This window comes from Drosophila suzukii, chromosome X (assembly GCF_043229965.1).
Source record: "Drosophila suzukii chromosome X, CBGP_Dsuzu_IsoJpt1.0, whole genome shotgun sequence".
NCBI lineage: Eukaryota > Metazoa > Arthropoda > Insecta > Diptera > Drosophilidae > Drosophila > Drosophila suzukii.
The window spans coordinates 11,826,529-11,851,068 of NC_092084.1; the positions used below are offsets into that span (position 1 = coordinate 11,826,529).

A 24,540-nucleotide genomic window follows, 5' to 3' on the forward strand; every position below is an offset into this window, starting at 1 on the left:
CGAGCGCATAACGAGATACACGTACTGACAGATACTCACTCGAGTCGGTTGCAAATGCAAATGGAAATCAACATCGAAATCAAAATGAAAATGAATGAAAACGGCCAGTATATTTCATATTTGTTGTGTGTGTTGTTTTGTGTTGCATTGTTATTTTCCTAAAGGGCCCCGAAAACTGCTCACTTTCATTGGCTGCATTCAAATTGTGCTCGACCAGGCTCAAATCGGGCAGTTAATTAAATGAAATTACTTTTGGGAGCAGTTTGGGCAGCTTGAGCAGCTTGATTTGCAGAGTGGCAAAGGGACTTTCGCCTCTCGAGCGGGAGAAAGTGTTTTGGGGAGGGTCGAAATCAGATCTGAATCAAGATTGGCTTGGCTTGAGGTCGATCATCGGGTCTTCTAGAATGTGTTTTCTGCACTTTAACAACCATTTTACCCATTAGCATAATGGCCTGCGATCAATTAGCAACTCGAACTCAATCAAAATGAAACACTTTTACTTTGCTCTTCGCGTTTCGCTTTAAACGATTAACAACCTTAAACCCAAAAACCCCAAAAAAAAAAAATAATGAAAACCGTTTCTGATGTTTGTTTTATGCGCATAATTCGAAATTTATTTTATGTCTTATTAATTTTACATAAGCGAACGCTTCCGCGAGTCTGGGAAAATAACTTTTGGGGCTGGCAGATGGGATAACTTCAGATGAAGCAATTAACAGGCGGCGATGAAGTGGAAAAGTAAAAGTTGAAAAGGTTGCTGCTGCAGGTGGATGAAATTCAGCATTCAGCATCCGCATCGGCATCCAAAATTCGAATTGATTTCGCTGGCAATCGAGAAATGTGTCAACGGCCAGAAATTTTAAGTCTGATGCTTGAAATTTGAATTTCGAATTTGAGTGCGTGGGAGTTTTCGGCTGAGTTTTGCCAATCAAGTTGTCAGACCAATCGAAGCCAACAATAAAATAAAGACCTCTGCGATTTGGTTTACATTGGTGGCCCCCGTAACTTTCGATGGCATTTTTTGTTTGTTTTATTTTTTCGGGTCCGCTGGAAAGCTGAAATCCGAGACCAGAGCTTCAAGTTGTCGTGCTGTCTGGAGAGCCATCAAATCAAATTATATATGAATTTGTCACAAGTTGAAAGCCGAAAGTCGAAAGCCGCATCGATCGCCCAGCCACTCGATCGCGGGTTTTATAAAGGTTTCCTTTGTTGCAGTCGACGCACGGCGGTTCCAGCATCAGCATCATCACTCGGCACACGACTTTTGGTTTTGGAAAAGATCTGATCTCCAAAATATTCCAAATGTTGCGCATACGCAGTGTGGACCATGTTCTGCTGCTCGTTCTAGTGGCAATCTTTTTGGTGGCGGGAAAACAGGAGAGTGCATGTGAGTATGCCGAAAAAATTTTAATTTAATATATCTTAAACTACAATTGAATAACCCATCAGTTCCCATTAAAGTTGTTCTTCAATTATTTATTAAAAACATATTTTACCCTTTTCTTGTAAGCTTTTGCTCTTTAAGAATTTTAAAAAATTTATTTAATGGAAGAAAAAAGTTATAGGAAAATTATTAAGGCACAGTATTTAGTAAAGAAAATATAACAAAGACCATAGAAAAATCATTACTTGTGATTTTTTATTAATTTAATTTTTTTTGTAATATCCTATCTTTCTAACGTCCCTTCTTTTTAACAGTAATAGGTAAAATAAGTAGTTTTTTGCTGATAAAACTTACAGAATATGATTAGTTTTAATCCCTGCATAACATAGATTGAGTAAAAGATAGACGAAAACTAAGTAATAGTATTAAAATGTCATAATAATGATATAACTTTAATTAAATACTATACACAAGATATTTTTAATTACAAGCAAAAATCACTTTAATTTTATATGATGGTTTGTGACTAGTCCAATACTTACATATTATTATTGTTTTTTACTTATAACTCTTTCCTGTCTTAAAAAATGTAAGCAAACATTTTTCCTCCAATTTCAATAATACTTTGTTAGGGAAGCGAGTAAAAACAAGAAAGAGCTTTAAAAAATAACTTACCTTTTTGTGCTTCTTTTAGCACGTCAGTTTGGTGGCCAGAACTTCGGCAACGGACTGGGACCCTCCTTTGGGGCGGGGGCTGGGTTCGGGGGACTGGGACCCGGAACCGGAAGCGGAATCGGAAGCGGAGTCGCCGGATTTCCGGGACAGGGCTACGGTCCGCCGCCACAACAGCCCGGCTGCCCGCTGTGCGACTCGTCGGTCTACTCGTACTGCTCCCACAAGATGGTCCACGATGCCTGTTGCTGCGATTTTCCAGGTAATTAATCAGGGGGCTCGGCGACATTATTTATGCCCCAGCATTTATTAATTCGATTTGGTTCAATAATGCGCCTTTAACCCGCAGCCGGTGCCCCGCAGTTGAGGCCACCCCAGTGTTTATACTACGACTGCTCGCTGCTGTATGCCAAATCCTGTTACGAACACGCCCTCATCAAGAACTGCTGCTGCAATAATCCCTACTGAAATGATGAAATACTGAAATATCGGGGGTACCAATCCAAGTGATTTGTTGGCCCTTTTGCTTAATTTATTTATTCAATCCATTTAAAAACACCCACATGTATATCAAACACCTGCTATTGGCTAAAACCAGCCAACGCCAAATTAAATTAAGTAAATTATTTGAAGCGATGGCTTTGATTACTGGCTAATTGGATAAAATATCGGAACACCAAATTGGCTTTAGAAATGTAGAGAAAAAAAGTGGCCTCATCGGATTAAAATGGTATTACTATCTTCTCGCATCGCATATATATATAATTTAATTTTATACTTAGACTAGAAAAGTGTGTAGTTTATTAATCGCACATGAATTAAATTATTTGAAAATAAATTCTCACAATATTTACAATTTTCATAATCATGTTTAATAGGCTTAGCAAAAGGTTGAACCAACATTTTGCAAAAGAAATATTGCATTGACCCCCCTGGAAAACTTTAGCCGTGTTTTCGGATTTAATATTTTTCTCTAAGTCCCTAATTAAATGCATCGGCCATGGGATGGCAACTTGTTCGCCGGATTATTCGGCATTAAAAATGTGTTCAATTAATTCATGGCTTTTGTTTTCATTTCACCTACTCGCTGCCTCATTTATCAATTGTCGTGTTCGACCCCACTCCACGGCATTAGCATAATGAATGTTTTCTCTCCAGATTAATTGATTTTTAATACGCAGCCATAATCGGCACACAAATACGCATCTACAACGTTTTATAATGCAGATACTACGGATTTTTTCCATTATCTAATCCCAAATTATGTGGCTTAATAAATTATTTACGAAAAAATCAAATGCACGGCCATAAAGTATAAAACTTTCCATTTACACGCACATTTAAATTTAAATTAATTAGTTTGAGCACAAACACGACCAATTGTGAATAAATAAGGCCGAAGAAAAAATAAACAAAAGTAAGATACGAATTTTTTTCTTTCTTTTCCTCCCGCTTGAAATAAAAACAAATCCAGCAAAGTCGCTGGAAATTTCGTTGTCGATTATTAGATGACAGAAAAAAAACAAAAAAAAAACATTCAGAAGATAATAACAACGACTCAAAACTTCTCTGGATGCCTCGCTTTCTTCATGGCCCCTTCCATAAATCTAAAATTATAAAAAATCTCTCGTAATCCACACAGCAGCAGCAACAACAACTGCGAAAAATTCAAATCCAAGGCGCGGCAAGAAATATTAGCATATTACATAAGAATTTTCACTTTCATTTAGTATGACGAAGACTCCGCTCCCCTCGATTCCGTTCCATTTGAGCCAACTGCCAACTGCCAACTGCGACCCCTCTCGCCAAATACTTTTTGCTTGATTAGCATAAATCTCTATATTAAGTGGCTCGTCTTGCCCCTTCCGAATATACTTATGTATATATATATTTTTTGGATATTTTTCAGGGGGTTTGGGGGTCCGACTGTCAGGCGGCAAGGCCGTTTGCTAATGGAGAAAGCTGCATACCCTTGCCACAGGGTATAGACATTACGACACTCGCCCAGCTGTTTATTAAACATTTATAAAACTGATTTATACGATGCAGCTGCTAATCGGGTTATTTCGGTGATACATCACCCCATTTCATCCAATTTGGGTGCGATGACTAAATAGGCGTTAATGGGCCGATCCGAGTTTCTCTTTGATCAACATTTAATCCACGGTTGATCTACATTGTGTCGGACTTTCGCAAGGTCTTTATGTTATTCATTAATAACATGAATAAGGTCTACTGGATTGTCTACTTGTAGAGCTCATTCCGTGAAAATAGTAATAAATCATTTAAATGTAAGTGACTTAATAGTATTTGTGAGTTACCAGAAAGTTAACATACCAACAAGTTGTTTCTTATCTGATGGTTAAATAATTTTTAATACCAAATGAACATTATATTTTGAGTAAATTAAAATCAAGGCACTTGCCTTAATTAAATATAGATATATTCGACTGAAAAAAAAATGGGACTTATAGAAATAAAAATCAGAATCATTATTAAAAAAAATGACTTATAAAATACCCTAATAAAAAAATTATATAAAATACAAAAACATGGCTTAAATATATATTTAAATAAAATATTTAACTCAAGGTAAATAATAGTATGTACTACGTAAGTCATATATACTTTAAGTTTTCTTTTAAGTAATAAGAAAAATGTCATATAAAAATCAAGTAGAATATTAGATACCATGTTGGTCATATTTTAATTTAATAAAAATAATTTAATATTTAGATCAAAGTTTACATGCCTAAGATATATGAAATATATTCGGAATTAAAATAAATATAAACAAAACTGAGGTAATAGATGTAATAACATTAAATCTTAAGAAAAGAATTCCAGGTAAGTGGTTGGGTTATTACTTTGCAGAAGGCAGTAAGTTGTTGGTAATGAGGTGCAGTGAAAGAGAGTTCCAGAACAAATATCGTTAGTCCTCTCAAGGATATGACTTTATATACTGAACCTTACAAAGATACTTCCCATTTCGACTTGATCCTCTGGCCATTGGCGCAACAATTGTCTGGGCAATCGAGCGGATGGCCACGCCCAAACGCTTGCCGCATTGACAGTTATTGGGCGACACAGAGTTGACGCTTTTTTCTGGCCAGCTCCGCAGGACCTCGTCCTGATTGGAGGGACGTGAAGGACGTGGGCCCGGCCAAAGGCAGCCGAGATAATCACAAAAGTTTTGTAATAATTTCAATTTTTTCCGGCCACTTCTTCGCCTTCATCTGCGGTTCGGTTCGGTTCTGTTCGGTTCGCATTCTGGATTTTGCTCTCCGTTTGCACTTTTCTAACAATTTCGCCTCAAATGAAACCTTTAATGGATTTCAAAAGAAAAATTTATTTTGACAATGACAATGAATTTTCTCTGCTTTTCGCCTCTCTTACACATTTCATTTTATTTATTCATCTTCAGGCTCTATTGTTGTTGCTCTGTTTTTTTGTTTTATTTTTGGTATTTTTTCTATTTTTTTTTTATTGCCGTTCCAAAAGTTTTTAATGAGCGCGCGTTGAAATTTTATCTGCGAGCTCAACCCTCTGCGCTTTTCCTTTTTCCGCTTTTCCAACACCCTCCTGCTCGTTCTTTAGTTTCAGTTTGGATTCGTTTCGGATTTGTGTTGCCTTTGTCTTTATGAAGTAAAAACTCGGGACACGTTTACTTCATCAAATGCGCTTAATTAGAATTAGCATCGGAATGTAGCTCTGCTGGGGAATTTCGCTGTTTTTCCTTCTTGGAAAAAGCGGGGGGATTCGCCATTGAACTATGTCCAACTGGGTGGTGAAACCTGTGCAAATCGGGGGTTTCATTCAGGTGGCGGGCCAAGTGGGAATAATTTCAACATTTTTTTGAGTGAAAATGTCAAGGGGTTGGGTGAGCTAAAGTGTTTTGAGCGCCGGTCGTAACAAAAAAGGCAATATTTGGACAGGATTCTGATGCGGAAAATGTTTTGAACACAACAGCCAAGGGGGAAAATGGGAAACAGTATACAAATTCACTGATTTTATTTGTTTTAGGATTTGTGGAACAATAATTGAGTAACATGCCCACTAAAAACATCTACAATCCGTCAATCCATGCAATTTAGTATTTCAAAGAATGTTAAAATAATATTTTTTATAACTTCTGATAGAAAAATGTTCTTTTTAATTTAGTCAAAATCGAAATTTATTTATTTCCATACTGTTATTAATGGTTGACCTAATTTTTGAGACAGAATTCATTTGTCAAAACAAATATGATTGAAAACTAATAATAATCCATTACCTTTCGTTAGGAAAGTTCCTTTTCTGTTCAATTAATTTATTGTTGTTGAAAAACAGATGAACTAGAACTGTTAGGTTTCTAGAAAGTGCACTATTTCTTAACAGATATTTATTTTTTTAAAATATGGAAGTCACATGAATAGTTGAAAATGAATAGATAGTATTCCAACCTTAATTTTCTGGTTCAGCATTTATATTATATATTAAGATAGTATATCTACCAGTACTTTATACTATTTTTAATTAATTTGATGCATTCGATCGGCGCAGATGATTTTGCGTTCCATTTCCCCGATTTCCGAGGAAGACTTAACATTTTTGCCATGCTTTCTCCGTCGATTATGGGGGAAGTACATCTAACATCGCCTCGTAACCGTCGCAATGGACAATTTCCAGACACCGCAAATGGTGTTATGCAATCCCATCGAGCAATTACAAGCACACGCACTCCAGTCCGAGTTCACCCCGAAAGTACGAAAATAAATAAATATTTGAAAACAAATTATGCCTTCGACAAAGAAGACGCCAAATGGGAAATGGGCCACAATAAGTTGCCATTAACCGGTGGATTATATAGACGTATATCGTATAAAAACATAACTAGTGTTCCTCATTATAGCGAAGATCGCGTGAAGGATGCGGGAACGGGATAGTGGGTTCCGTGACCATTTCTCACTTTCGGTAAATTAAATTCGCATAAGCAAAATCAGCAAGAAAAACGATACCGGACCGAAACTGAAACCAAAACGAAAAGAAATGGACAAAACAAACCAAAACGCTTCCAATGGCCCATGACAACAAGAAAAGGGGATTTACAGAGGAAAAAAATCATATAAGATCTATTATAACTGAGTTAGTCCAAACAAGTCCCAAGATTTCAATAGGGAACTATTTCTTCTTTCTTTTGTAATAAGTGTTCTGAATCTGGCATAAAAGTATAACACATTTTAACCGAATTTTGTAAAATTAGGATCAAAGAGTAAAGCCTCTATCTTCAAACATAAAAATTGAAAGTATACATTTATCTTAAATTTATTAAAATAGATTTTCTCTCTGTGTACGTAGAAATGAGACAACATTAAAATGGCAAAAAAACTGCAAAAAGTTTTGGGTGCCGTTGAGCTCGGGGGAATCTTTTAAAGCTGGCCATAACCGCTTTCAATCGCGCCAAGTCATCAAAATTACCAGGCGACCACTACGATGATAATGATGACGATATTGTTGACGACGAGAGTGGCTTGAATTGGAAAAGAAACGGCTGCCACAACGAATATGTAATATATATAATGATTCCCCAGCTTGAATGAAACTTTGAATGAATCATACAACCAGCAATTGAATACAAATCAAGCAAACTGTAATCGTAAGAAAACAAAAGATGCTGAAATAACTAAGTATTCGTATCTGATGCAATGGAAATCAAAACAAATACTTACAAGTAAGACAAAAGAGCTTAAATTGTGTGCAGAAATTGTTAATATGTGAATGAGTTGTATTCAACAGACATTTACAAAAGTCTTCCGTCGATGAAATTAATTTTGCATGATTAAATCCAACATATACTTAAACTATCTTTTTAATCTCTCAACGTTTCTTACAATTTCCACAGCTTAATGGATAATTAAAGTACCAGTTCTTAAGTACATCACTCAATTGTTTTCCTTTCACTTATCGATATTACTGTTGGCTTTTAAGTTATGATTCACAATGGCCGAAAGGTCCGAAAACACAGGACTTGGCCAGTGACCAAACGAAGGAGGTGGCCTAAACTCCCCACAATAGTGAGCTGAAAGACAGATCAACTGTCTGGTTCTCGGATACATATAGATGGGGCCCTGAGGACCAAGGAGGAAGTCGCCCTAAGTGGGTGCACATGTCGCTGTCTCTTTCTGTGTCAAAGCATGTGCGGAAGTGGAAATCTCGCAACTGAGAGGTCCTTCGAGGCATTTAAGGACTTTGAGATACTTTAAGATCTAAATAAAATAGATAATTACCTCTAAATATTTTGTATACATATACATCATCATAGGAACTCTTTCTTAACCCATTTTAAATTTATTTTTTATTTTACATTATTTATCAGTGTCTAATACTCTTTTTCTTCTTGCTTTTGGCGGAGTATCTCTTGGATTCCGTTGGCTTTGTTAGTTGCAATTGTTTTGACCCAAACAACACAACAACAATAGCCTGAGTTGTAGATACTTTTTCGCTATGTTCATTGTCTGTTTTTTGCAATTCTTTTTTTTTTGGGGGGCAGGCTGATGGTTGGGGTGAAAGTTTTTCCTGGCTGCGCGCTCATTTTCTAGCCGTTTTCCCGTTCCTTGGCCCTCCTTCTAGCTTTTCTTCTTTGTGCATACGCCCGTAGAGGTTGGGTTGAGGGTCCTAACAAGGACAATTTGACCCACACGGGGGAAAAATAATCAGTCAGCTCATCCTTTTTAAAGATATATAAGTATATTTAAGAATATAAATATTTTACAAATATTTTCTTTAAAAACAAGATTATGAAAACTAAAAGTGTTTCATTTTGGGATCCGAAAAAGACACATTCTTTCAAGTGGACCGTGTCATCTCATTGCTTTCTAATATTAATAATATTTTTAGAGGGTTATAGGTACATTAAAAAATATAAATATATTTAAAAAACGATTTGTTTTGTATCATTTTAGGATCTGCAAATGTAAACCTTTTTACAAGTGCTCTTAAAAAAGTAAAATAGAATTTTATAAGGTTCTTAAGCACATTACAAATAGGTTTAAAATCTTAGTTAGTGCCAGAAAATACCAGGTAATTTTTCCATATTTGTTGTGACATTTTCTCTCAGTGTTGGCTGCAGTTTTGTTGTTCCCCGTATTTTTGCACAGAGCTTAGCTATGCAAACAAAGACAACAACAGTCAGACGGACTGAATGTAATTTCTCCTAAGGACATCAACTAAGCAAATACACGGCTAGTGGGTTTAGTCGCCCCCCCCTCCCCCCGGCACATCCTTTTCGAACCCCTTGCCCCCTGCTGACCCCTTTTGACCCCCCTTCAGTCACTGCCATGTTTGCCGGGGCCGTGTGCCAAGGCATTATTATTATTTCATTTTTCTATTATGTTTTGTTTCTCTTGGACGGTGTATTTTTCCATGTCCTTTGTCATGTCCTGCGAGTTGCCAGCTGCAAACATTTTTCACCGCTAGTTTGAAGTCCTGCAACGCCCCTTTCGCCCCATTTTTGCCCTGGACAAATCAGTTTATGTTACATTTTCCTTCGGCTTTTTGTCTCCGTGCCTCAAGCTTTTTTTTGTTTTTCGGCCATCTCGCCCAGGGTTTCCCCGAAACTCTGTTTATTTTCCCTATTTCTTCTTCACGCGTCTAAAGTTACACAAATAAAATAAATTTGTTTCGACTCATAAACAATAAGAATGACAGGCCACTGTCGCCGAAGGGACAGGAAAACTGGGCAAAAGGACTCCCGGCGAAGGCCGAATCGAAAGTGGTCCTAAGCTCGGCTTTCGCTGGATGTCAGCTGTTGTCAAATAGTTCTGGTGGAAGAGCTCCTGCGGAAGTTCTCCAGAAACTGTCGGTCGCCACATTGCCCCCGAAATTTTGAAGCACCTGGAAAATGTACCAGAACTCTTAAGAAAAGTTATTGGTTCACTTTCTTGCTTTAAAATTGCATAACTTGCAATAAACTAACACAAACTTTAATTTATTTGGTTTTTGTTAAGAACTTTAATTTTATTTCATATTTTATTCCTCATATACTCGTACCATGCTTTAAATACATAAATAAAACATTTCTTAACTAATGATTTTCAAAGAGGCTTTAGATGCTTTCTATGCTTTAAAAAAACCTCAAAGAAAATTAACTATATTTAGCATTTTTTTTTAATATTTAAATCTAAGTGAAAAGGTAGGCAGCCTCTCATACAAATTTTTAAATTATTACTGAATTTTTTATATATTTTTAAAGATGATTTTAGCTGAAAAACTGAGAGTATGAATAATCCTAGGAAACCATGTTATTTTCCATTTAAAGATTTTATTTTGCAACAAGAATTTACTGGCTACTTGACTTTTTATTGCAGACTATTTAAGGTAAAAGCCACAATATGAAAAATTATATTAAAACCAAATGTATTTTATCACAAGCCAAAAAAAACCATGACAAAATCATTTTTGGATACTTACTATTTAGTATAGACTATTTAAAGTGGAATAAAAAATTCAACTAAACATTCCGCTAGTAGGTTCTTGATTAAACCTTTGTTATTAATGGTTATTGTATAAAAAAATTCAAAATATTCTGCTGCCTGCAGTTGCGAAATCGAAAGATTCGCATACCCATGGTCGAACCCTGTAATTCGCAGTGCTCAATGTCTTTGAGTGCGATCGGCCTGGGATTTATGGGGGAATATCTGAGGACCCTCGACTGCTGGGGATACGGATACCGATGCCCATTAGGGACGGGCATCGTTAGTCAGTTGCCATAGTTTATTAAGCCGGTGGCCGAGGCCGGGCCAATTCTCATTTTCAGTCCGCTCGCCATCGTGCCGTCTCTTTCGGCGACCAGCTGTCCGTCTCTTTCCCACTCTCCATCCGGCTGACTGATGAATGCCTAACATTTTCGCATTTTCGGATGCTGGGATGCCTTCAGCACGCGTTTCGCATTGGCAGTTATGATGCGGTTGCCTTGGCTTCCTTCCTTCTCGCATCATTTGCAATGGCCACCCTTTTCCGGACCCCCCTCCCCCCCTGGAAAAGTGCATTTTCCGAGTTCTGTTTAACCCGTTTCTTCAGCCATTTCCCCCCTCTTTCTCCCCATTTTTATTGTTTTTGCCTCGGCCGCCATTTTTGTGGGCAACGGCTGCCATTTTGTGTTTGCTGGTCACGTTGTTGCACTTAATTGTCGAAAGTTGTCAGCACCGTTTGCCAAAGCACCGCCACGCCCACCACCCACCACCCATCAACTCCCACCGCCCACTGCATCACGGCCCTTTTTGGCCATCCCGTGCTAATTGCTCGCAGTGCGTGAATTGCGTGAGCTTCTTCTTTGGCAACTCGCGGCCAAAAGTAAATGGCGGAAATGGGTGTCGGCTTGAAAACGTCGAAAAAACACCAAAAAATTTAGAATTTAAAAAAAACTGCTGTTTTGTATGAAATATTTAATATACAAAATAAAACATAACGTTCAAGATTTTTTAAACCGGCCTATAACAGCCTAAAAGTATACCTAAGGTATACATAACTATTTAATTTCAGTGTAATTTATATTTAAATGTATGTATTAAAGAAATATAGTATATAGTAAAAAGTTCAAAATCCATTTAAGGTTTTTAAAAAATTTCCAATCAGCTTCGTTCTAAAGTCATGATTAAATTTGATTATTAACACAAACAAATATTTTTAAGAATTTTAAAAGATGGCTTAAATAAAAAAGTCAATTTCTCTCCCTATTTAATATAATTAACTTAAATAGTTATTCAATTAGACCATCCATTTATAGATTTTGTAGTGGTAACTTACAACCTAATCCATCTCAAATATCAACTACAAATTGATAAGGAAATCCACAAAGATACGAATACGATTAACATAGACTTAAAAGATAAAATATTGGTTTAATGCTAAATTGTATTTTGCCAAGTGCTCTGCTCGATGGAATGGGAGTGCCTCAAACTTGGCCATAAATTTCATTGGCTGGGCCCCCTTCGCTTTTATTATTTTTTTATACATTTTCTGCGTTCATGTTATTTTCAAGTTTTGTGGAAATAAATTATGTTCTTGTTGTGTTTTATCAGGCGGAACACGAGACAATTGCCTGCTGCTGCTGCTGCTCTGCCTTCCCCAGGAAAATGACGAAAAAAAGTTTCCGACTCGAATTTTCTTCTTTCTCGTCGCTTTTTCAAATGGAATACCATTTTTCGCTGCCGCTGCATTCGATGGAAGGCATCGCATCGTCGCCGTTGACGGTTGCTACACATGTCAAACTTTCTTTCATATCATTGAATCAGGCAAAGTTACATAAAACTTTTCCTCGCCTACAAGTATGCAACAACATTCAAAACGGCAAACTTGAGCCCCCTGCTGCGTGTGTGTGCGTGTGAGTGCCACACAGATACAAATCTCAAACATGAGAAACAAATTTTGCAAAAAAAAAAAGTGTATTAGAATTGAAGAATTTTCATGGAGCTGCGGAGGAGGAATGCAGAAACCTGAAACTGATAAAGGTAATCGTATTGTTTTCATTGCTTTCCAGTAAACTCTTTGGCCAACTTCGTGCCTGAACAGTCAAATTGATATTTAAATCTATCGTTAAAGAGGAAAAGTCCCCAAGTTCTTATTAAACGAACTTATGAAGCATAGAACCCAAATTTCCATTTGATTTTCATTTACTTAGCACAAATTCAGGCGATCCAATTTTTTTAAGCTGATTAAAATCTACCCATTTTCCAATTTCCTGAAGTTTTGGTAGAGTTATAAGGTTTTTATTTAAGTAAAAGGTATTTTATTAAGTGTGATTAAAAAAACGAATGTCTAGGTATCCACAAAGCCATTTTCAATGTTTAAAATGACAAAAAAGAAGATGATTCAAATTAATCTCAAAGAAACAGCAATAAATATCTTATTTTAAAGCAGTGATTTCAATGTTTATTTACTCCACTTACTTTCTTTAAATTGTAAGATATACCCCTTTCCAAAAATTAATTTTGGGAGAAAGTAGTAGTAGTAGTAGTTTTAAAATTGATATCGATTATGAAATAAAATCTTTAATACTTCCTTTGTCAATTATATTTTATAATGCTAATGAAATCGGAATGTAGTGCTTAACATTCCTTTAAGTATTTAAATGATACAACATTAAAGTGGTTATAAATCTTATTCTTTTAGAAACTTTTATGGTGGGAATCCCTATGTAATTACAGGGTAAACGCATTCGAATTGTCTTCACTGTGGCGCCAGAAGCTCATCGACCCAGAACGCAAAGAGTTGGCAATTGGCGCGGTATTTTGGCCTTTTGGCCGAATCCGAATCCCCGATGGAGGAAAGCGGCGGCTCGAGGGAAGGGAAATGGCGAATGGCTGTTAAATTCGCATGGCCATGAATCTTTCGGTCGGATTCCTTTGTGCCGCCAGGTCCTTGCAAGGCAATCCACAATCCACAATCGGCATTCGGCCTTCGGCAGCCAGACCACAATAAATCGCTGCATTTTCCTTACCAACTTTTGTGTGCCCAGCGATTTAAGAAGACGGCGAAGGCGGTCTGGGGGAAACCCAGTCGCTTTGACACTATTGACAGTTTTATTGCAGCCGAACGTCATTGCCCGCTACCTGGCCAAAACAGGCGACCACAGCTACAGCTACAGATGCAGATACATTTACAAGGTTCAGAACTCAGCATTCAGGACTCGGCGGAAGAGGGCCGAACATAAATTGCAATTCCCGCTGCGATCGACATGGAAATATATTCCCTGCATCGTGTGCATCGATTGCCTGCATCGATTGCACTTTTGTGCCCCTCCGATTAATTGCAGGGGCTGAGGGACAAGAAACAAGGGGGGTACTAACTTGTAGGCCTGGCATGATTAACGCCAAACAGGCCTCATTCGCGAGTTCGCAAAGTGGAAAGTTATGCTAAATAGGTAAAAAAAAGTAGATTTTTGATAAAAATGCGACATTTTTTTCGGTTTTTCCATCGTAGTTCAGCCAAATTAGGGCGTACAGCTAAAAGACCGACTGTTTTGAGCAGCTTGCTTAATATGCTAACAATCCTGATCATTATTAGGAAAATTAATTTTTGTACCAATTTTCTCATTTTTTGTTTTTCGAAAAATGGCAAAAAATGAAAAATTTTCAGGTTAGAATGCCAATCGATTGCAAATTAAGCAACGAACTCAGCGAAGTATGACATTCCTCATTCTGACAAATACTTTTGTTTTGGCAGCCAAAAAACTGAATTTTTATGTCGAAAAAAAGGGTTCAAATTTTTGTCAAAAATACGAAATTCAGATTTTTGTCAAAAATGAGACATTTTTTTTCAGTTTCTACATCGTAGCTTAGCCAATTTAAGGCGTACAGCTAAAAGACCGACTGTTTTAAACAGCTTGCTTAAAATGCTAACGATCCTCATCACTTTAGGAAAAATTTATTTTTTGACCAATTTTCTCATTTTTTGTAGGGGTTGCATCACTTTTTTTCGAAAAATGGCAAAAAATGAAAAATTTTCAGGTTAGAATGCCAATCGATTGCAAATTAAGCAACGAACTCAGCGAGGTATGACATTCCTCATTCTGACAAATACTTTTGTTTTGGCAGCCAAAAAACTGAATTTTTATGTCGAAAAAAAAGGTTCAAATTTTTGTCAAAAACACGAAATTCAGATTTTTGTCAAAAATGCGACATTTTTTTTCGGTTTTTACATCGTAGCTTAGCCAATTTAGGGCGTACAGCTAAGAGACCGACTGTTTTGAACAGCTTGCTTAAAATGCTATCGATCCTCATCACTTTAGGGAAAATTTATTTTTTGACCAATTTTCTAATTTTTTGTAGGGGTTGCATCACTTTTTTTCGAAAAATGGTAAAAAATGAAAAATTTTCAGGTTAGAATGCCAATCGATTGCAAATTAAGCAACGAACTCAGCGAGGTATGACATTCCTCATTCTGACAAATACTTTTGTTTTGGCAGCCAAAAAACTGAATTTTTATGTCGAAAAAAAAGGTTCAAATTTTTGTCAAAAACACAAAATTCAGATTTTTGTCAAAAATGCGACATTTTTTTTCGGTTTTTACATCGCAGCTTAGCCAATTTAAGGCGTACAGCTAAAAGACCGACTGTTTTGAACAGCTTGCTTAAAATGCTAACGATCCTCATCACTTTAAGGAAAATTTATTTTTTGACCAATTTTCTCATTTTTTGTAGGGGTTGCATCGCTTTTTTTCGAAAAATGGCAAAAAATGAAAAATTTTCAGGTTAGAATGCCAATCGATTGGAAATTAAGCAACGAACTCAGCGAGGTATGACATTCCTCATTCTGACAAATACTTTTGTTTTGGCAGCCAAAAAACTGAATTTTTATGTCGAAAAAAAAGGTTCAAATTTTTGTCAAAAACACAAAATTCAGATTTTTGTCAAAAATGCGACATTTTTTTTCGGTTTTTACATCGCAGCTTAGCCAATTTAAGGCGTACAGCTAAAAGACCGACTGTTTTGAACAGCTTGCTTAAAATGCTAACGATCCTCATCACTTTAAGGAAAATTTATTTTTTGACCAATTTTCTCATTTTTAGTAGGGGTTGCATCACTTTTTTTCGAAAAATGGCAAAAAATGACAAATTTTCAGGTTAGAACGCCAATCGATTGGAAATTAAGCAACGAACTCAGCGAGGTATGACATTCCTCATTCTGACAAATACTTTTGTTTTGGCAGCCAAAAAACTGAATTTTTATGTCGAAAAAAAAGGTTCAAATTTTTGTCAAAAACACGAAATTCAGATTTTTGTCAAAAATGCGACATTTTTTTTCGGTTTTTACATCGCAGCTTAGCCAATTTAAGGCGTACAGCTAAGAGACCGACTGTTTTGAACAGCTTGCTTAAAATGCTATCGATCCTCATCACTTTAGGGAAAATTTATTTTTTGACCAATTTTCTCATTTTTTGTAGGGGTTGCATCACTTTTTTTCGAAAAATGGCAAAAAATGAAAAATTTTCAGGTTAGAATGCCAATCGATTGCAAATTAAGCAACGAACTCAGCGAAGTATGACATTCCTCATTCTGACAAATACTTTTGTTTTGGCAGCCAAAAAACTGAATTTTTATGTCGAAAAAAAGGGTTCAAATTTTCGTCAAGGATACAAAATTCAGATTTTTGTCAAAAATGAGACATTTTTTTTCGGTTTTTACATCGTAGCTTAGCCAATTTAAGGCGTACAGCTAAAAGACCGACTGTTTTGAACAGCTTGCTTAAAATGCTAACGATCCTCATCACTTTAAGGAAAATTTATTTTTTGACCAATTTTCTCATTTTTTGTAGGGGTTGCATCGCTTTTTTTCGAAAAATGGCAAAAAATGAAAAATTTTCAGGTTAGAATGCCAATCGATTGGAAATTAAGCAACGAACTCAGCGAGGTATGACATTCCTCATTCTGACAAATACTTTTGTTTTGGCAGCCAAAAAACTGAATTTTTATGTTGAAAAAAAGGGTTCAAATTTTCGTCAAGAATACGAAATTCAGATTTTTGTCAAAAATGAGACATTTTTTTTCGGTTTTTACATCGTAGCTTAGCCAATTTAAGGCGTACAGCTAAAAGACCGACTGTTTTGAACAGCTTGCTTAAAATGCTAACGATCCTCATCACTTTAGGAAAAATTTATTTTTTGACCAATTTTCTCATTTTTTGTAGGGGTTGCATCACTTTTTTTCGAAAAATGGCAAAAAATGAAAAATTTTCAGGTTAGAATGCCAATCGATTGCAAATTAAGCAACGAACTCAGCGAGGTATGACATTCCTCATTCTGACAAATACTTTTGTTTTGGCAGCCAAAAAACTGAATTTTTATGTCGAAAAAAAGGGTTCAAATTTTCGTCAAGAATACGAAATTCAGATTTTTGTCAAAAATGAGACATTTTTTTTCGGTTTTTACATCGTAGCTTAGCCAATTTAAGGCGTACAGCTAAAAGACCGACTGTTTTGAACAGCTTGCTTAAAATGCTAACGATCCTCATCACTTTAAGGAAAATTTATTTTTTAACCAATTTTCTCATTTTTTGTAGGGGTTGCATCGCTTTTTTTCGAAAAATGGCAAAAAATGAAAAATTTTCCGGTTAGAATGCCAAGTGATTGGAAATTAAGCAACGAACTCAGCGAGGTATGACATTCCTCATTCTGACAAATACTTTTGTTTTGGCAGCCAAAAAACTGAATTTTTATGTCGAAAAAAAGGGTTCAAATTTTCGTCAAGAATACGAAATTCAGATTTTTGTCAAAAATGAGACATTTTTTTTCGGTTTTTACATCGTAGCTTAGCCAATTTAAGGCGTACAGCTAAAAGACCGACTGTTTTGAACAGCTTGCTTAAAATGCTAACGATCCTCATCACTTTAAGGAAAATTTATTTTTTGACCAATTTTCTCATTTTTTGTAGGGCTGGCATCATATTTTTTGTGAAAAATTAAAAATGTTCAGCCTATAACGCCAGTAGATTGGAAATTTAACTACGAGCTCAACGGGGTATAACACTCCATAGCTTGACCAATTTAGGCAATGTTACCACAAAACAACTGATTATTTTAGCCCAAAAATAAGGAGCAGCTTACAGCTCTGGAGAGATCGGGAAAATGGTATCGAATGCCGCATTCCCAAGCCCCTTTGTTTCGGAATTTTGATATTTCGGGGCCGGGCTAAGCGGCTTAGCAGCCCGGGGAAGATAACGATACACTCGACCGCCGACAAGCGCACTCCGCACTTATCATCACGAAAATTTCCCCTCCGCTGACCGTAAAATAACCGCACACAAGCCATACTGAAGTGCCACCAATCCAGGAGCGGACTACCGAACTTCCTTCGCCCCGGGCGGACGTTAAATGCTACAATTTAAGCGGATTTTACAATGCACAACATACAAAGGCATGTGTCGAGCAGGTGGGCAAATGTGCCTAGAGTTGGGAAATGGAAAACAGGAGGGGCTTTTCCGGGGGACGAGCGAGTGTCCATTAAATGCGCCATGTGGGAGCTGCTACAAGATTGCTTGTTTGTTGAACTTGTGTCTAAACATTTGGCTTTCTCTTCGGATGCCAAGGAAGCGATGGAAAGGGTACCCTGTTTTTGAGGCGTATAGAACTTCTTCTACTATTGATACACACCCATATGAACCAAAGGTTATTTGTTGAATGCAACATATGATTTGACTAAGATTTATTTCCCATTTTCACTTACCGTTTTGTTTGTCGGTTGGCCAGTATGTGTATATTGGCTTTTTCAGAAAAATAAACAGTACTTGCTTGGCTTGTAGTACTCGGTTCTAACGAGGTTTATCCAATCATTGCCCCCTCAGCCCGGAGATTGGCGAATTGTATTTGGCTATTTGGGTCAGTGTTACTTTTGGGCCACGATAAACGTTGTTTAAGTCTCGTTTCTTTCCCTGCCCCGATGGTTTGTTAGCTGCTTGTTGGTTGTCTTGCAAAACGTTAAGGCAATGGCAAAGGCAAGGGCAAAACACAGACAACGAGACCACAGCAGCAACGAGAACATTGCCTGGTAGTTCTCATTTCATTTTGCCTTTTTAGCCTCGTGTTTTCTGGCCAAATAAATTTCCCCAGCAGATAAATCACATTTTGCCAGCCCAGCCGACACACAGGCGGAGGATCCCTGAGCTGCGCGGCGGAGCAGCAAGGAAAAACAATTGGCTGGCGAGGCGAACATCGAGAAATGCAGAGCCCATCCCGCATTCCTGCCGAATTGAATTAGCAACTACTGTGGCAGCCCTCGCACGGACCTGGGCCACGAGTTTACAGCCAGCACTGGGAGAAATGAAAGGGGTCACTTAAAAGTCACCGAGGAACTTACAATCCAGCAATCTTCGGTTTAACTACTGACCCCCAGCAAAATCATACTGTATAGATGTAGTATAATGGAAGCATAAGCTGTCTCAATCGATGGACTTGTAAGTTTCATCTCTTTCTAATTTCATTTAAAAATATAAAATAAATTATTCAATAAGCATTGAATCTGAAGAAAACCGTCGAGAGCGTTGGAAACCAGTGAATGGCGCCCAAACAGCGACTTATATAGAAAATGTCGATGATTTTAAAAGACAATACAATTAACTTAAGCTTCTCGACTAGACTGATTCCAGCTTTTACATCATTTTAAGATGTAATTTTACCTATATTGTTAAGTTACTACACTAGTATTTTTCTCAAAGTGTAGCTGCCTGCCCATTCCGAGAGTTTCACTCGCTCTGGGGATGGCCCTAGTCTCCTGATACACCAAGGAGTTATTAGTTAAGTTTTTGGCTACCAACATGGGCTGGCCATCAAAGAGGACGCACTGCATCGCCCCACCGCATACCGCCCCTCTTATATTTTGTCGAGCGGTCCTCATGATGCCGAGATTGAAAATTGTGTACAAATTTTTGGGTTTTTGTTTGACTGCTGGCCTGGGTTTGGGGCTTAGGCTGGGGTTTCCGTTTTTGGTTTCTGGGCATGGGTTGACTATTTGCACAAAAAATATTGATTGTTGCATGTAAATTGACTTAAATATGGCTTGCGGATTGGGATTCCCGCACAGGAGTACACACGCACAGTCGGCCAAGATGGAAGATTTTATCTGCTGGTAGTTGGCATTGATGATGTTGCCATTTCGGGTTTGTCTGCTTAAATTGGCCAAAGGGCAGCGGCAGATGGGCTTTTTTTGGGGGGAGGAGAGCAACCTTTTGACCGCTTCTAGTTCTGCTCGCAGTCCATAAGAATTTTGCCCTGTAACCCATTCCATCGACCCTTGATTTTCCACGACCCTCAACCAAACTAGTAGAGTTTGTTGACTATGTTGGTGTTTTAGAAATAAATAGATTCCGGCTTGAGAGTTTATATTATACTAGAAAAGTTGGGAAAACAAAATAATTACAATTCCATTCCAATCACTATAGTGGGTACTAAAATAATATTATAATTGTAAGTCCCCCTGCTGCTTTATATCTGTTTCAAGCTGTTAATATAATTACTGAAAAACATTCAAGGGCATTCATTAAATTAATAGGTCTATAAAAACTGTAAACTGATTTAAATTAAGTCGTAACCGCATCTTAACCGGTTTATTATTTATGAAAAACACTCGTCATGTTTAATGACCAGCTCATAACCCATCGGTGATTTGTTAATGGATACAGATACAGGGAATAATTATATTGATGGGTATTAATGTCACACTTTTAAATTAATTGAAGTATTTTATCAAAATTCGTACTCTTTTAAAAAACAATGGTTACAATTGGTTGAATTGTTTTATAATGCTATCATTTATTTTATTATTTCTGTTCTTTTATTGGTAAAGCTATTTCTTAATTACTAAAATATTAATGGTGATCTAATTATTGTAATGAAGATATATTTTAGTAATTTGGATATCATTTGTATCTAAATTGTACTTTTATTATTGTGAGGCAAGTGAGTAAGCTAAAATAGAGATATATCGGCAAAAAAGAGGCCTAGAAAAACAGAAATTTTTGGATTTTGGCTTCCATTTCGGATTTCCATTAAGGATTTCTATTTCTCCTTTCCGATCCAAGAGTCCTCCATTGGCTACAACTGCTGCCAATTTATCAAGGGCATCCGCCTGTCGCACATGTGTTTGGGTTTGTTTTTGCCCGGCTCTGGTTGATTGCCATTGCTTTTTGCATTGGTTTAACTTTTGCTGATTTCTGCGTGGCGTTGCTCCCTCATCGAGTGCTCCTCGGCATCCTCACCATCCGCACATCCTCACCAGCCTTGCCATCCCAGCCCCATCAGCAAAACCTTCTCGATCCCAAACCTCCTCAATCGAATCCCAACTCTCGGCTTGGGAGTGGCGTTCTTGTTGCTATAATTCGATTAGATTTTGTTTCAGATTACAGATTCAATTTAAATTTCAATCATGAATTGTAGCATTTTGCAATGGCAAGACCAGAGGGGATTCTGCAGACCCGAACGGTATGGGCTGCGTGTTTGCGGTTTGATTTAGATTTCATGCTTGTTAACACATCGTTTGCAGGACGAGGAATAGTTTCTAGTCCCTTCTACCATTGCAGCTTTAAAGTTCTACATGGCTTCGCTTGGAATTCATAAGCGAAATGAAAGGGAAATCGCAGGGGTCGAGGGATTGTGAACGGGAAGGTGTAGGGATTTACCGGAGTTCGAGGTAAGGTAGGTAGCCCTGTCTGGCTTCTGGCAAATCCAATCAACCAGCAATTGCAATATAAACGCGTTGACAAGGAATTCGGGGTCTGAGAAATGTCGGCCACCTGACAGCCGCCTCAGAGTCCTTGGCGAAAGCGGAACAGTATAGCAGAGAACCGAACAGAATCAGGAAGAGAAACAAAAAGCAGGGCAGAGTGAAAAGGTTGCCAGGATGCCTAGGACTACGACTAGGACAAAAGCGGTCTATACCCATAGCCATACCATCCCCCCTTCGAACATCCTGGCTAGTCCCCACCATAAAAGTTAAATTTTGTGGAAAAATGCATTCATGTGCATCGAGCAGTGAATCCGATGGAGCCTGCACTCGGCACATTGTGTGCTTACATGTGTCGAAGTCGCATCCGCCGAAGCTCATCCACACATCCGTCTCTGGCCAGGATGCCCAGGATGCGAGGATGCGAGGATCCGAGGACCCTCTTCCCCATCCTCCCCCAATTCCTGCTGGCTGCCCTGCCGCGGTCCTCTGTCTTGTTGCCATTGGCAGCATTCCATGAAGGATGCGTTGCAATACGAGGCGCTTAGAAATATATTAGGGAGTCCAAATGCACCCTTGTCAATGCACAGCAAGAAATATGGGTATTCTTATAGTATTATTAAAGCAATTTTCATTAAGGAATACATTCCAAAGTCCATCTTTATTGAACCATTAACATAGTATAAGTAATAGTTCGCTTTTCATATATTATCATTGATGATATTATCTAATATAAAGTGATAAAATATTATAGTTTTCTTCCAGTGTACTGTGTCTCTCATCTCGAACGGTTATTTAGCTCTCCCTGCTGCCGTTGACGTTTTCGCGGAAGTATTGAAAACATATTGAATGCTATAAATCTGCCTCGACTTCCACTTTGCCTTTCACTTCTACTTCCCTTATTTTCCCTGCTCTACTCGTCTCTTCTCTCAGCTTTTCTCTGCTCTTCCGGACGGAGCAACAAATGACCGTCCATATGGCAAAAGTGGGTTGTGTTTTGGAAGGAGTAACCACCTTACTACCCAGAACCCTTGTCCTTGATGTTCTATCCTCTGGGTGATTAGCCTGTACCTGAATGCGGAAACTAAAAGACATTTTATTTAACTCAATGGCACAATAACAGGGAAATTGTATTCCGAGCTACTGAACTTTATATATTAATATTTAGACGTTTGTCTGTGAACTGGTATTCAAGCACCTTGGTTCCTCTACGAACTTCCATCTTTGTCAATAGGTAGACCCCCCCCACCACGCGACACTTCCACCCCTTTCGGGTCGCCAAGGACTCGCTTGTGGGCTGCCAATCAATGAATTAGATAAATATTTTCACAGCAAATGGAACGTAATGAAAAGCATGCTTAAGTTGCTCAAAAGCTAAGTCAAACAAGGCGGGCAGCGAATCATCGGAGCAGCCAACTCGAGTGCATGGGTAGCAACAACAGTCGGGGCAACTAGGACATTCAGGACATCCAGGACAACAGCAATGGGCGGCAGGAGCGACTGGACACTGGCCGATAAGTTATCGAGCCGTGGTCAGACCAAAAGCGGGCAATTAATCATCGACAAAACGGCCGAGTGGCCACGGAAATTTCACCAAGAAAATCTCCAAATGCCAATTAATTAAATTATGCCCGAGCAGCGGCAAGTCCTGCCAAGTCCACTTGAGCGAGTGCCCACTGTGGCCAAAGGATTTCCAGGCACAACCCGCACACTGCACTCCACAGCCACTTGTTTTCGTTCGGAGGACTCCGAGTGTGGAAATACCGAAGACAAAGGCCGACAGCATTGGCGACATACATGACATATTATTCATTTCGCTCGAAATTGACACAAACACTTAGAGCAACAAAAACATGCGCCATTTATTCATGCAGCGCAGTGACGAGAACAAGGACTCAAGGCGAAGATCAGTGGCTCAGTTGGGATTTTGTCAAGAAGGGGAGCTTGGTAGTATATAAATGCGGGTTTAAGCACACTTAGCAAGGGCCCAGATGGTAGAAACTTTGCTAATATAAATTAAAATATAATATTAGTTTCTTTTCTTACAGCCCTCGAATAAAGTTAAATGAACTAGATATTTTTGGTAATGTTTGTAAAATATGAACAATACCTCACCTTGGTAATTAACTAGGGATGGTATGCTCATGAATTTATTCTGTTTAAATTCCTTAAAAAAGGTACAATCCCCCCTCTTACGCCCCTGATCAAAATGGGTATGGAACTGAGTAAAGCGAGCGTAAGATTGCGCTCCAGTCTGAAGTTGTTTGCCGGCCATATTAGAGACAAAGGACGAGCGACATATGTCAAAGGGAAAGTCGGGGAAAGGAGTCACGGACTGAATTGAGTGCGGGGGCGAAGGATGTCCGGAAGGGGGCGTGGCCAGGCATGCAGCAACAATATGTTTCCCTTCCGTCTGCAGTTACCATTTCCGCTTTTCCGCTTGTAGCCGTCTACTTGACGGCGAGAAAAGACTTGACAAAAAGTAAATACTGATACAGTAACAGCACGAGCTGACTGTTGAAAACATATTGAATCGATTAACACTATTGTTAAATAATTGATATCATCTAAATAAAATCAAATGTTTGTCTGTGTCGCAAGTTCATATCACTCTATAAACACATTAAATTAAGTATAATTTGCTATTTTTAATACTCCAGTTTCCACATTTTTTCTGTCAGAAAAATTTTCAAATGCCAAATGGCATTGCAGTTATCGGAACAGTACTAAACTGACACATTCATTTTATATTGTGTGAAATTGATATAGAAATTTTGAAGTGGCACTTAAACGAAATGCGATTTTAAATCTACACGATTATGGTTTTTGTTGGCCATGTGGATTTCATAATTACCGCATAGTTGTCATTACTGTTTCAAAATGATATTATTGTCGGGAATGGCCGAACATCAGTTTGACTGGGACTTGCAACATGGTAGCTGAAGGGCCAAGACAAACCCGTCTGAAAAATGGCACTGAGCTCCAAGGGAAGCATTTCACAACCCACACGTTTGTCATATTCACAGCTGTTGTTATTCGTGGGGGCGTTGTCTACTTAACTAGCAGGCTCTTCACACACTCGAATAGAAACGCAGGCTTCTGCAAAACAAAGCGACTCGTTATCATCAGTGATGGGAAGTACTTTACTTCTAGGTACCTAAATAGGACCACTGTACTTGGAAAATATATAAAAGGGTCCATCTAATTATCTAAATAACCTTATAATCTCCAATAAATTAATCGGTAGCTTCAAAGAAGGGGAAAGTTTGGATAAAAAACCTAGTCGCAAATGTGTATTC

At 38.0% G+C, this 24,540-nt stretch overlaps 1 protein-coding gene across 1 annotated transcript; it reads left to right on the plus strand.

Moving 5' to 3' along the window:
* The first annotated feature begins 1,208 nt into the window (after nt 1-1,208).
* On the plus strand, nt 1,209-2,912 carry LOC108006555 (sulfur globule protein CV1). The gene is made up of 3 exons (XM_017070087.4): nt 1,209-1,387; nt 2,079-2,318; nt 2,406-2,912. Exons 1-3 carry the CDS (start codon nt 1,303-1,305, stop codon nt 2,522-2,524), a joined length of 444 nt encoding a protein of 147 aa, XP_016925576.2. The 5' UTR covers nt 1,209-1,302; the 3' UTR covers nt 2,525-2,912.
* The last annotated feature ends 21,628 nt before the right edge of the window (nt 2,913-24,540 follow it).

What these genes read in the sequence shown, in the direction of transcription:
- LOC108006555 (XM_017070087.4), top strand. Translation starts at nt 1,303, where the DNA reads ATGTTGCGCATACGCAGTGTGGACCATGTTCTGCTGCTCGTTCTAGTG. An exon ending in GGGAAAACAGGAGAGTGCAT is followed by an intron (nt 1,388 to 2,078) that starts GTGAGTATGCCG and finishes TGCTTCTTTTAG; the next exon opens with CACGTCAGTTTGGTGGCCAG. An exon ending in CTGTTGCTGCGATTTTCCAG is followed by an intron (nt 2,319 to 2,405) that starts GTAATTAATCAG and finishes TTTAACCCGCAG; the next exon opens with CCGGTGCCCCGCAGTTGAGG.